Source organism: Theropithecus gelada, chromosome 11 (genome assembly GCF_003255815.1).
Source record: "Theropithecus gelada isolate Dixy chromosome 11, Tgel_1.0, whole genome shotgun sequence".
Taxonomy (NCBI): Eukaryota; Metazoa; Chordata; class Mammalia; order Primates; family Cercopithecidae; genus Theropithecus; species Theropithecus gelada.
In genome coordinates this window covers 39,359,730-39,374,150 of record NC_037679.1, presented here as the reverse complement: position 1 = coordinate 39,374,150, position 14,421 = coordinate 39,359,730, and the positions used below count along the sequence as shown (strand labels likewise).

At 34.7% G+C, this 14,421-nt stretch overlaps 1 protein-coding gene across 1 annotated transcript in view; it reads right to left on the bottom strand.

Moving 5' to 3' along the window:
• OTOGL (otogelin like) overlaps positions 1–14,421 on the bottom strand; it is a 164,975-nt gene that overhangs the window by 113,065 nt on the left and 37,489 nt on the right. The window contains exons 13-21 of the mRNA XM_025402598.1: positions 14,126–14,234; positions 13,194–13,240; positions 12,586–12,731; positions 11,331–11,454; positions 9,806–9,983; positions 5,689–5,813; positions 2,587–2,796; positions 1,218–1,383; positions 495–569 (exon numbers count right to left, since the gene is read on the bottom strand). Of these exons, the coding sequence (XP_025258383.1) occupies positions 495–569; positions 1,218–1,383; positions 2,587–2,796; positions 5,689–5,813; positions 9,806–9,983; positions 11,331–11,454; positions 12,586–12,731; positions 13,194–13,240; positions 14,126–14,234 (1,180 nt within the window). The remainder of the gene's footprint in view (positions 1–494; positions 570–1,217; positions 1,384–2,586; positions 2,797–5,688; positions 5,814–9,805; positions 9,984–11,330; positions 11,455–12,585; positions 12,732–13,193; positions 13,241–14,125; positions 14,235–14,421) is intronic.

The window sequence follows — 14,421 nt, the reverse complement described above, 5'->3', positions numbered from 1 at the left end:
GAAAAGTTATAACCAGAATGAGTGTTATCCTATGATTAAGTGTTATCTTTCTAGTATTGATGGGCCTGGGGAGGAAGCACACTTAGTACTGTGCAGGACATTTTTCAAATCTATTTCAAAATTGCTTTTTTTGAGCCATTTCAGTAATACTGTAGTATTTAAACACGTACTTCACCCCTAACTTCTATCTAATAACCAAAAATGATCAAAGGACTTTCATTTCACTCTGAAATACTTAAATTCATAACTCCTTTCTGCAGTTATGAGTACAAAACTTGGTTATTTCACTTTGAAATGTCCGATATGCATGTATTATGTATATCTGTGTTTGTACATATATATACAATCATATGATCATAACATAGTTAAAGATTACATTGTTACCTTTATTTTTTAATTATAGAAGTCTTATTTCAACTTACAGTTTGGGTTAAGAAATTGTGTTTTAGCACATACATCATTTGTCAAACACAATCCCCATCATCGAAACCTACCATAAGCCCGAGGGTGTGGGGATGAGCTCTCCAGGTTGATAAACACTGCCTCTATAATGACACCGGCAGTGGAATCTATAAGGAAAAAAAAGTAAATTAAATAGGATATAATTTTTTTTGAAAACCACTAAAATTCAAGCCGACCCTGTGCTCTCCATTGGTCACTGTAAGGTACACTCTAAGGTCTGCGTTATTCTACAAGACTGCATGCAATCCTATCACACAAATGGCAGAAGACGCTTACACGTGAAGTTTGTGTGGCTCCAGATTTTGTTTTCTAAAATACAACTCACAAACTGTGTTGTTTTAGACACAAGAAAAATCACTGAATGCAATTCAGAGAAACATAACTGATATATCATTTAACACTATGTCTAAGACAAAAGGCTTTACTTCATGTGTAAATTGAGAAATCTGTGAGTGTTGAGATATTAAAGTCCTGCTACTAAAGTTTGCCATGTGACAGCGAAACACAAACCTTGTTATTGATTTGACTATGGTAAAAACAAGCAGGAGTACACTTCAAGATCAACCATCAGAGAATCCTTAGCTCTTTTTGTAGCTATTGATGAACACGTGCAGGGGTTTTTTTGTTTGTTTTGTTTTGTTTTAAGTAAAGATGATAAGAAATAATTTTTCAAAAACTTCCATGAAAGCTCATTTAGCCCATAAGAAGAAAAAGGGATTAAAACAGGATGCTGCCAACCTGTTTCTATGACTTACATGGGTACACAAAAGTTAAGAGTGTCTTCATAGAATTTGCCTTCCGGACAATTACAGCCTTCAGCACAGTCATCATTGCACTGCTCCAGGGAAGAGAGAGACATGCAGGAACGGAGGCAGAACGAGGAGCAGTGATGGTACAGCATGCCCTTCTGGCACACCACAGCTAAGGACAAAGGAGTGTCACTTGAGAAAGATTCCCATGGCACACAGAAACATTCTATGCCTGCTTAGAGGTCTGTGATAGAAAATGAAAGCTGGCCCATTACAAGGCAAGGAATTGGGAGACCCTTAACTTGGATGCTCAAAGAGCATCATCCTCAGCGAAAATGAAGGACTAAAGCAGGGCTTGGAAACCTTTTTCTGCAAAGGGACAAATGGAAATATTTTCAGCTTTGCAGATCATATAGTCTCTGTCATAGCTACTCACCTCTGCCCTTGTAGTATAGAAGCAGCCACAGACAACACACAAACGAATGGGCATGACTATATTTCAATAACTTTTATTCACAAAAATGCAGGAGACCCAATGGTTGTAATTTGTCAACCCCCAGACTAGAAGAAATTGGCTCATAGTATAGAAAGATGATAGAAAATCTTCTCTTAACTGCTGGGTCTGCTATTAAAAAGTTATCTCTAAGAAATCAAAATCCTAGACTGATATCCTAAACAAATTTGGTATATGAATTTACATTACTTTTATATTTACATTATTTTTGTCTTAGAAAGCCAAAATTGAGCAATTAACATCAACACCAGCCAATGATACCCCTGGAATAACTGGAAAAACCCACTGAGGGAATGAGGAGGAGAGAGTGGTACCCCTAAAACCTAAGTCACAAAAGATTCTAATGGGGGTGGAGGGGTGCTGGTAACAATTAGCTGATTAAAAAAATTATAAAACACACAAGGAAACAATCTACCATGAATGAAAATGGCAGACAACATAGTGTGAAAATTAGAGCCCCAACAATTTGATAATAATTGCCTGTTGCATAACATCTATTTAAGTACAAGTCAACTGCATCACGGTATTACATAATCTTTTCCATACTTTCCAATATTTAGATATGATATTTCCATGATAAGGATTTTTCAAATGTTTTAAATTATTTGTTGCATATTTCAAAGCATAGTTACAATACTTTCGTTTAATACAAAACTAGTCAAAAGTTATTGGTCTTATCCAACATATCTCTGATCTTTAGAAATTAAGTATTTCATTTGCTTTTCATGTTTGTACATTATGAGAATATTTCAAATAACTTACATGCAATATCGACCTTTCATTTAAAAAATAAAAGCAGTCATTACAAACATAGAGGTCTCTAAGGTATTATCTGATAGTCTTTATCTGTGCTGTACTCACCACAGAAAGAAATCTGAGCTCTGAAATCAATGGGAATACCATGCTGGCCGCAGAGGTAGGCGTAGTGGGCAAGAGCATTGCACAGGCAGGAGCTTCCACACTTGCATGCATCATGGCGGCAGAGCTGATAGTACAGGCCAGGGCTAATATAGATGTGGCAAGGAGCAAAGAGCTCCTGGTGGATGACATCACAGTGTGCTGCATACCCAACTAACAGACAAAGAGCCCCATTAGCATCTTATTTAACAGTTCAGATCTTACCCCTAAGTATCAAGTTCCAGAATTAGCCAAGCATTTCACTTTCTCAGAAATATACTGCAGTGCATATTACTTTTAATACAAGAGTGAACAATTTCAGCTTATACGGTTTTTATTTATTTTTTATAATATTGGCAACAGCACTTAATCCATATTCAACAGTCTTTTAGGAAAAACAATAGTGTATTGTACCTGAATAGCATGAGTAACAGAAGGGTTGAGAGAAGCAGTGGCCTCAACCATCCCATTGCATGAGGATCATCTTAGGAAACCTACTATAAAGAATTGGGGCGTATTGGGAGGCTTATTTCCAGACATCCACACAAAATAAAGTGGTTCCAGATTGTGGATGTTATGGCAACTCTGTGTAATACACAATAGTCTAGGAAGAATTGGGAATGATCTCATTTCAGTGGAGTCTCTGAAATGGATGGTGATGTGTCAGATGCCACATAGTCATTGAACTCAATGTCTGCACAATGCACAGTGTACAATGCCAGGCAGATATTAGGAGCTCAATAATGTTTGATAAATAAATCTATAAATGCATGAATAAGTGAATAATGAATAGAAATTGGGGATTGGGGTATATGCTAAAGGCCATGAGATATAACTATAAAATCACCTGGGGAGGGGAGGACATCTGTGTAATCATTTCTTGAAATCTGTTGATATTTCCCTTGAGAATGACTTATCATATATAATCCTTTATAGAAGTAACCAAGTTTGACAAAACAATTCAGATTCCATCTTTCTGAAAGAGGGTAGGTTTGTGGTTTCTTGATATAGTGGACCTACTTTGCACCGGTCTCCTAACAGACAAAATTAATCAATCTTTTCATTGTCATTGTCTTGGACAGACCAGATAAGCTGTTGGAGATCAGTTGTTTCACTACTAAGGAATTATACTGAACTTATTTTGCTGAGTATATTACATATATTTAGTATTGGTAAGAAAACATGGTAATTGCTCAAGTATGATATTTTTGCATTCAGTATGTATATGTATATAAAAACAAATGACTTAAACTATAGGGGTATACTGTTTACATGTATATTCTTAATGTCAAGGATCCTGAAAGAGCAAAGTAATCCACCAAAAAGGCCTAATAATTTATAGATCAAAGTATATTCCACTGACAAGTTAAGGATAACTAAAGAAGATCCTCACGAAAAAAAAAAAAATATCCTTTAGAATCTAGATCAGAGTTATTGACTTTTGTCTATTTATTTTCCTGTCTTTGGGGATCTTCCTGAATTTACCTATTTGAAATTGTTTTTAAAAAATCACAGTTGATAGTAAAGCTAAAAAAAATCTAATATCAAATATATATGCATGTATATAGCATGTGTATGGCTTACGGTGCATGCGGGGAAGTTAGTGTGAGTAGTTCACATGATTATTTTCAAAGTAAACATAAATATCTCAAAATATAAATAGTCTATATATCCAGTTCAATATTTCAGTTTCATATATATATAAAAGACATGGGGTATGGGAAGAAAAGTGGTAGAAAATAGAGAAAAATAGCATATAATAAAGGAGGTAACTAAAAAATGACCACTGGGAAACTGAATTTATCAATTGAACCCTACTTCAACTTTAACATGTTGTTAAAAAATAAAAAATAAAGTTGCTACAATATCCAGGAGGAAACCAAGAAAGAAACAAACCAAACAAGAGTAGCTGAAGGAGGAGGAGTAGATTAGTTGAAAGTTGGGGACAGAATGGAGGAAGGTATTGTTAAATGGGAATGAGATTAAAAGTAGTCATTCATGAAACTAAAAAACTCTAGTCTAGCCCTGTTATAGATAAGAAAAATGATCAAAGAGGTTACCAAACTTCTTCAAGTTTAAAAGCTGGCTGAGATTTAAAAAAAAAAAATAGAAAGCACAAAGAGCAAAAGTATCTTGTGCTCTTTCCAGCATACCAAAATTCCATGTTAATAATAAAAACAATGTGGCAATCAACAGAATCCTCCCAACAACCACCACACAAACCATAAACTGCTAGCTTCTTATGAATGCTCAACCAATATGAATAATGCATTTTTAAAAACTACATCACAATAGTGAACTACCCAAGATGTTAAAGGAAAAAATAAAATTATAAGAATATTTAAGCATGTACATTAACTTTTTCACAATTATATATTTGTGTGTGCCTTGTGTATATCTTCCATCTGAATATATACATGTATATCTTTTTGATTGCAAAGTGAACTAGACTTTAACATGGTTTGCTGGGGCTTTAGTTTTAAAAAATGCAGTCAAAAATTCTTAGCATGTGGGTTGTCCTGTCATTACAAAGTGGAACTCTGGAGCATGACCATCTCAAATTGTTGCCCACTCGATGGCACAAAGCCTCTTTGGATCACTGGCTTCCTGCTTACGAAGCCATAATATATGCTATGAGTAGGGACTTGTAATGAGATGGTAATAACTGACATCGAACATCCCTGGACTATCACAGCATTCTCAGAGGATTCCCAGAGGCTTTTCTTTAGCATTTAAAGACTCTGAAAACTTCCAAATGCTAGTCCACATCTGCAAACAAGGGATTTTTAAACACCTAAAATAAGAAAATTTATGAATGAAAAATAGGAAATAAAAGTCCTTGTCAGGTTCTTAAAAAAACAACCTAGATAACATGAAAAGACATATGTAAAGGCATAATATTAAGCAAAAACAAAACAAAACAAAAAACATGAGGAATGGCATTGATTTTACCATAATGAAGAAAATCAGAATTTAAACTCACCATCTAATCTTAAAAAATTATAGTAATACATAGAACTTTTCCCTAAGTTTATAGCAGAAAGGAAGTTTACATGCAAAACTTACTGTTTTGTTGATTGATGTTACAGGGGTCCACCACTGGGACATGAACAGGTGCAAAACAGGTAGAAGAAACTCTCCACGCATTTGCGTGAAGTTGTGGTGTACCTTCTATCATGCCTGATGGAGAACTAGAAAGCAAAGATAATGCTCACCTTCATGTATGTCTCATTTATTTGTTCATATCCTTCATATATTTAAATAAGAGAATACTATTTTTCATAATGTACAAGGAAATCTTAGAGCGTGAAATTTTCTACCAGTTTAATAAAAGTACAATGGTATTAAGCTCCATATTACTGACATTTTACAATGTACCAAATTGTAGACATACATGATTTTATTTAATCTTCATCTCAATCTTATAAGAAAAATATCTTTTCTCCCCATTTTACAGAGAAAGCAAAGCAGAAGCTCAGATAAATATTAAATTACACTAAGCTGATAAGTATCCAAGCCACGATTCAAACCCAGTTTTCCCTGACTAAACCATACACACTCACACAACCAAAACTTTAGCGTGTGTGTGGTTTAGGGTGCACGTGGGGAAGATAGTGTGGGTATTTCACCCAATTCTTTTCAAAGTAAAGACAAATATCTCAAAATATAAAGAGTCTATATATCCAGTTCAATATTTCAATTTCCATTATGAGATCTGAAATGTCAAGATTCCATTATGAAGTGGGCAAACCAAATGAAAAACATCTATCTTAAAACTACAACAGTGTTTAGGAGACAAACACTGCAATTCCACCCCCAGCAGCCATTCCGATGTATTAATTCATCAGCCAACATTTATTAAGTGACAACCCCTATTGGACAATGTGCCAGACACTGTCAAAACTTCTTAGGGAATCAGGTTAAACTAGATCTCTCGCAGGAAGTTTTTGACCACACCACAACCCTGACTGTGTTAACTCCTCCACTAGGGCTAAGTGGAAGAGTAGGCATTATCTCAGCTTTCTCTAGTGTCCTTATAGATGAACTATTTTCACTGGAGTTGCTCAACAGAGTGACTGAGAGAGGACAAAAAAAAGGGAGCAACACATGCCATTTCCTTGTCGCCACCGTTTCGTCCTTCTTTCCTTTTCCTATTCCTCAAAATCAAACTAGCCCATAACGGTAAAGAACCACAACAAACACCCTAGTACAAAATCTCGTTTTGTTTATTTAAGAACACTAAGACTCAAAGTAATTGCATGGTTTGTGCTAGTTTATTTCTTCTCATTCTTTCCCCTTCCTTCTCTCTCTGCTCCTCTGAAGGACAATAAAATAGGTCAGGATGATACTTGTAGTCAAGGTTTCCAGGTGGAACTTGGAGCTTGGCTCTCTGATTTCATTTAGTTTACCTTAAAACAATAAATTTTAAAAATAGGAGCTAAAATGTGGACCTATTTATTGTCTTTCATTTTATAAAATAACCTTTCAGCTCACCATAGTCGACTTACTATAATAAGGCATACAAAATACGTTTTCAAGTAATTAATATTTTCTATTCCACTGTGCCTGCATATTCACATTAACCTTTGTGAAGAAAGAATTTTAACTACTTAAGTTGGAAAGCTAAACACTGTTCACAAGTTATCTCTGACTCTGAAATATCATCCTGCACTCTTATCACACCTAAATGTTTATACGTGGCAGAGACTGGTGCCTTAGAAAGAGGCAGACAGATCTGCCATCTCTTAAATATTGACTGCTGACCCATTCTGACAAATAAAGAAGAGAAAGCGGGAATAATGTCTTTTCTGAACATAGCCAAGCCACTTAATGTAGTTTCTGTTTCTCAAATGTGGTGAAGATATCAATATTTTGACCTACAAATAAATAAAACAAAAAACTAAATTACCTAAAAAACAAGGTACAGGAAGACAAGGAGACAAGATACAAGAAATTAACATTTAAAAAAATTTAAATGCCAGCTCCCCTTGCCCATCCAAACTATCTTCCTGTTGCCCCACTAAACATTCTACCTCAGTTCAATTAACTGTCCACTATATGTGAGGTTCTATGCTAGTTCCTAAGAATACAATGACCAAGGACATGACTCTTAGTCTCAAAGCCCTAACAGATAAACAAGAAAAGAAACGAGACAGATAAACAATAAAGTTTCATAGATAACACATTGTCAGATTTAACTTTGTATGGTGGGATATGAATCAGCTTTTTGAGGCAAAAAATGTCTGAATAGGGGTGAACAATAAATGGGAGGTCAAAAGAAAGATGAGGAGCAGGAGAGAACCCAAGCAGGAAGGAGAGTATGTGCAAGAGTGTTTTTTAAAAAGCACATATATTTATTGCAGCACTATTTACAATAGCAAAGACTTGGAACCAATGCAAATGCCCATCAATGATAGACTGGATTAAAAAAAATGTGGTACTATGCAGCCATAAAAAGGAATGAGCTCTTGTCTTTTGCGGGGACATAGATGAAGCTGGAAACCATCATCCTCAGGAAACTATAACGGGAACGGAAAACCAATCATCACATGTTCTTACTCATAAGTGGGAGCTGAACAATGAGTACACATGGACACAGGGAGGGGAGTATCACACACCGGGACCTGTCAGTGGGTGGGGACTAGGGAAGGGAGAGCATTAAGACACATACCTAATACATGCAGGGCTTAAAACCTAGATGACAGGTGATAGGTGCAGCAAACCACCATGGCACATGTGTATCTATGTAACAAACCTGCACGTTCAGCATATGTATCTCAGAACTTAACGTAAAATAAAAAAATAATAAAATAAATAAAATTAAATTTAAGAAAAAAGAAACAAAACAATATTTGGAGAGTAGCTTCTCCATGAAATGTCCCCTGGCAGCCCCGCCCAAAATGAACCCTCTATTGTTCTTCTAGCCATAATCACAAACCCCAACACTTAATTTTTAGAATCACCTCAGTATTTATATATATAGCTGATTTTTATATATAATAGTTGATATATATATATATATAGTTGATTGATCCTTGCCTAACATTAAATATTCATTTTTTAGCTATTTTTAAAATTAAGGTATAGCTAAAAAAGTTATGTACATTTACAGAGTACAACATGATGTTCCAAGGTATACATTGTGAAATGGTTAAATCAAGCTGATGAACATGTCCATCACCTCACATTCTTATTTTTTGTTATGAGAACTTTTAACACCTACTCTCTTAGCAATTTTCAAGTACGCGTTACATTAATTATAGTCATTATATAATTAATTGATCTCAAAACATCTCCCAAACTTACGCATTCTATCTAGCTGAAACTTTGTACCCTTTGACCAGCATCCTCCCATACTCCCACCCCGACCCTTATCCCCTGGCAAACACCATTCTATAATACTTTGCTTCTGTGATTTCAACTATTTTAGATTCCACATATTTCTTAAAGGTTATTATCCTCTCCTGATCTGCAACACAAAGCTCCGTGAGGATGAGAACCATGGCCTACCGCTTAAATTGCTCCCATTGTGCTTTTAGCATGATAACAAGTGTGCAAAGCATTTGCACTAAATTATAAACTGCTTCTTTTCACACATAGGTGAAAAGTACCTGGTTAATACAAGGGGTACAAATATATGTTATTGCTTCTCTTCCAATGAAACACTAACAATCACAATATCTAGCAAGATAACAAAATGTTGCTTTAGAGGTATTAATATTACCAAATGATTATCAATATTTATAGAGTATCATTTACTACCACTAATGCATAATGATATCGAGCTGTTATTTTTGTTGTTGTTTATTTGTTTGTTTGTTTTTAGGCAGCAATGTCTCAAAAATAAAATATGTTAAGGTTGATGGGGTAGAAAAGAGACTAGCAGGGAGCAGTGAGCATAGCTGAGCCACACTGCTTACATCCAAAGCCTAGCTCCACTACATGTGAGCTAAGTGATCTTGAATGATTTATTTGCCACTTTGAGGCCTTGGTTAGTTTCCTTATCTATAAAATAAACATATTAATCAGAGATTGCTATACATTTTAAATATGATGATCTATGTAAATCTCTTGGAATAATGACAGCTAAGCTATTATTAGTTAAGTAAACATTTTTAATGAATTTATATCCTTTAAATGACCAGTCATCAAGTTATGTTAACTATGCAGAAATCATACTTACAGAAAATCATCCCTTATGTTCCCATTAAAAGTGCCACACAGACCTAATGTTCTTCTTTTCCATGCACTAGTGAGCTGAATATAAATTCTTTCCCCATCTATAGCAAACAGAATCTTTAAACCAAATGTGGTTCTTAGAAGTATAAATAAGGATGACAGAGTTTGAATTTCAACAATACCTGCAGGAAAAGAACATATGTAAATCAGCTTTGACATTCACAGATGATGTTCTGAAATGCTAGGGTACACCACGAGGAATCTCCTCCCCGGATACAAGGGAAGTAGGGGAGGCAGGCTAGCGGTTCTTGCCTGTGCTTCAGGGCCAATTTTTGCCACCCATGGCTGCCTTTTTTCCCTTCTATTCCTCTCCTTTTCTCCCTCAGCAGCCATTTTTAATAGTTTTTCAGGTCAACACATACTTTCAGTTTGCAAGCATCTCACAAGGAAGGAGGCAGTCCTTAGACATTTGAAATCCAATTCATTACCAAGTTTAGGCTTTTGTCCTAAATGTTTTTTCAATCTGTCTTCTTCTCTCCATCTCTACCATTACTGCCTTAGATGACCTTCTCCTCATTCCTTGCATGACTTTTATAACGTCCTAACTGTTGTCCATGTTTCCTGTCTAGCAACTCTCAAAGTCACTTCTACACTGTTGTCATAGTCATCTACCATTTAAAAAAAAAAAAAAAAAAAACCTCCTTAAAAACTCACCATTTATTCGGTTGAACCATGAGATTGCCCTCTTTGTAAATAAAAATGGTCAAAAATGACAATTACATATTTGATTCATATCAAGTTCAACTTCCCTAGCCTGACACCTGAGTAGTGTGAGCATGCGATTTGTAAGATAAATCAGGACATTTTTGAGAGTGAGAGTGTTATTAACAGCTATGCTGGAATGCAGGCATGAACAGGACCTGCCCTAGAAATCCACAATGTAAAATGCCTCCTCCATACGCCTTTCTCATCCTTACCTACATTCAGACATTCTCCTTTACCCTGTCTCTGCTGTAGCAATACCAATCTAGTTCTGGTTCTCCCTAAATATGCTGCAAAAATTGACACCTCCTTGATCTACATGAAACATTTTCCCCATCCCCTTCAACCCGGCAATTCCTTATCCTTAAATGCTCAATGAGACAATCATTGTACAATAACCTCTTTCAGAAAACACTCCTGACCATTTCAGTACACCCTTCTCCAGGGCTGAGTGAGCTGCACCTCATTTACACTCCCAAAGTCTTTATGTATGTCTTTGAGTTTATCACATTTTATTGTAAGTGGCTGCTTGCTTGTCTCTCTTCCCTTCCAAAGTCTAGGTCACTTGAGGTAAACACTAGGTCCCATAAACATGATTATCATCACTATCTGTAGCTGATGGCCTGGTGATGCACAGGAACTCAATAAATATTAGGTAGTCAGCCTAACATTGGGAAAAGATCCCATTTTTTTGGTGTGTGTTGGTTTTTTGTTTGTTTGTTTGTTTTTTAATGTAAAGAAAGTACACCACTAGCATTGCTTCTTACCATTCAGGTTGAAGCCTTGGTTAGGACTAGTGAGAATTTGTCCTCCCCTACCAAGGGTCACTTGTTTGTTAAAATCATCCTCCAGAATCAGAGTTATAGATTGAAGGCAGACCAAGCCAAGATTCTGCATAAAAATCAAATTATCAATGAAAGGAATGGGAGAGAGATAGAGTCATAGAAAGAGACAGGAAGGTAGAGAGTGAGATGGCAGAAGGGGAGAAAGAGAGAGGAGAGAACAAAAAAGAAAGAGCATACATATAAATTAGAATTTCTAATATATAAAAGGCTTGAGTATAAGTAATGTAATAAAGTGGTTGATACATAACCCATTTTATGTAGCCCCATTCCTAATAAAATATAACTTTATATAGTACATTAAATATATCATGTGTATACATACATTTTACTTAGAACATTAAATTGAAGTCTTTCAGTAAAGTACCAATAGTTATGTTTTCCATGGCATGTAAAGTATCTCTCTAAATTCATTCAACTGCATATTAGACATAAAAAGTTAGTAAAGCAAAGAACCAAGAGAATTAGACTTCTACATAGAAAGTTAATTCAGACTCTAATATATTACATAGAAAAAATAAAACTGGAAAAGAAGCAAATAAAGCAGTTCAGAATTTTTGTTGGAAATAATTATTTTCTATTAGAATAAAACTAGAAACTTAAATATTTTGGCAAAATTTTGACTACCTGCTTTAGAGAGATGAATGAAAGACCTGGATTTCTTTATTTAGAAATTATTGATGAGCTTACTATTTCAAGAAAAGATCTAAATAAATAAATATTCCAATATGTTAAGAAATTCATCATATCTGTTTAGAATGCTATGAAACCAGTTCAAAACTGTCAAAAATAATCCCTTTAAAATAGCTAGATTGAAGTCAATAAAAAACTTAGATTCACTGTAAAATCATGCATAAAATGTTCAAAAAACTACGTACAAACACTACTTTTTTAAAAAGAAAATGCAATTAAATATATAGTATTTAGTCTAAGATATACTTGTTTTCACAGCTTAATATCTTTGAGATCAAGATGCGTCATATAACCAATGGTATGTCATAGAATAATCATCAATGCTTCTTTCTAATATGTAGAATAATGATGTATCTTAATAATCAACGTCATCTCAGTTTTAAAGAAAATAGTTATATCCATTCATGTTACAATTCTTAGTCTGAAATGAAGTTTAAGTAAAACTCAATGAATCCATATTCCTCTGGTCATTTTGAAATGTTCTTACCTGCTCACAGGGAGCTTTCTGTAAAGTAATAGTGAATTTATCTTTTCCAGTTCCTTTCACGAGGATGTATTGGCACATGCCAATAAAAGAATAATGTCGACCATCAAAAGTTGTAAAGTGAGAATCACCTACAACTGAGCATTGAACTACCAAAAAAACAAAGATAAAGAAAAGGAGGTGGAGATAGAGGAGGAGAAGGAGGAGGATGATATGATTAGGTTAATCCTTTAAAAGCAGATCAACTTAGGGTAAATAATCATGCATCAAAACTTTGAACACCTACTGTGTTTGTTTAAAATTTACTGGTTTGACAAACTTACTAGACTAAATTATATTAACCCATTTAATTTAATGTTTATAAAATGATATTTATTCTACATACTTTTTTAGATTTTATAATATTTACACTATTTTAATAAAGTTTTACCAAAGTTGCCCACTCAATGCTATCATTTGCTCAATTTTCCATGTATCCTCTGAGTAACTGCATTTACAGATTATTATAGCCCCTGGTATATATGAGATGTCTTCATAAAGATCAGTGCTATCTTTCTCCCCAATTTAAGGAAATTTGAAACATTCTCTATAAAAACATTTTAAAAGATTACCTGGACAGTCATGCTCAGTGCAATTCCAAACTCCACCAACACACACACTAAAAGAAATTATAAAAATGTTAATTTATTGGCATAGAGAAACTGTATTAATGTTTGCATCAGTGTATTGATTAATGTACCAAAGTATATCATGTTTATAGGTTCAGAATAATCTGACTTAAAAAACATATCTGCAAAAGTTCAATTGACTGGTAATTTTGAGCTGGCTGGCACCTAAATTATTATCTCTTGTGTGTCATATTTAAAAATCACTGACTATGATGAAGATCAACAGATATTAAAAAGAGAGAAGAGATCTCCTCTTATGTCAGACAAGTTCTACCTTCCACCCTGACAAAGGTATGAGTTTTAGAGGACAAAAGCAGAGTACCTGTAAAATGGAAACAGAATCAGCACCTGAGAACGTGGTTAGTTATCCTATTACATTTCAGCTATATACACTGACACTAAAGGGAAAAGCATCTGACAACATTTAGACCTCTGTTTCCTTTTAGGACTGTCCTGCAGGGATTTCATGTCTGCTAACAGTGTTAGTTAGCAAATTTAATATGGAATTCTAAATGTTTCTAATCACAGACCAAAAATTGGTGACCTGGAGAGTCATGTTTTACAGTATGAAACAGAGAAGCCCAGAAGCACCATCAAGTTCTAAAAGTATGTGCAAATTAGTGATTACAAATAAGAAAATGCAACAGACTCATCATGTGGATATAAGATGTTAATAGAATTACCAAGGTAAGTGATAAGAATTACATCATAAAAAGAAATACAGATTTCCCTTCCCTCAAGGAGTTTAAATAAAATGCAAGTTTTGTGTTGGAATTTGGGGAAGCTAATTAGTAATGAGTATATTCCTTTAAACATCTCTCATGGTAAAGTTGTCAACTAGCCAAGTACCCAGAAATAATTGGCTGATCACATACCATTCAGTACATTCTTGTTCAATTTTTGAACCAACTGAATAAGCTAATCCATGAAAACTGCACGGGCAATTTTCCAAGGAGATGCAAGTCCCATTGTCCATTATGAGGCCTATTTGAGAAGAAATACACACCAAAATTTCAAAAGAAATAATAAAAATTGTATTTCTTGAATATAAAAATTCAACTAACTTCTGTTGAACACCTACTCGTGGAGCTGGAAATACAAATTTCTTTACTTTCAGTGGGATTACTGACAACCTGACTCTCAGGCAGTAGCTACCTTAAAGGATCTATTT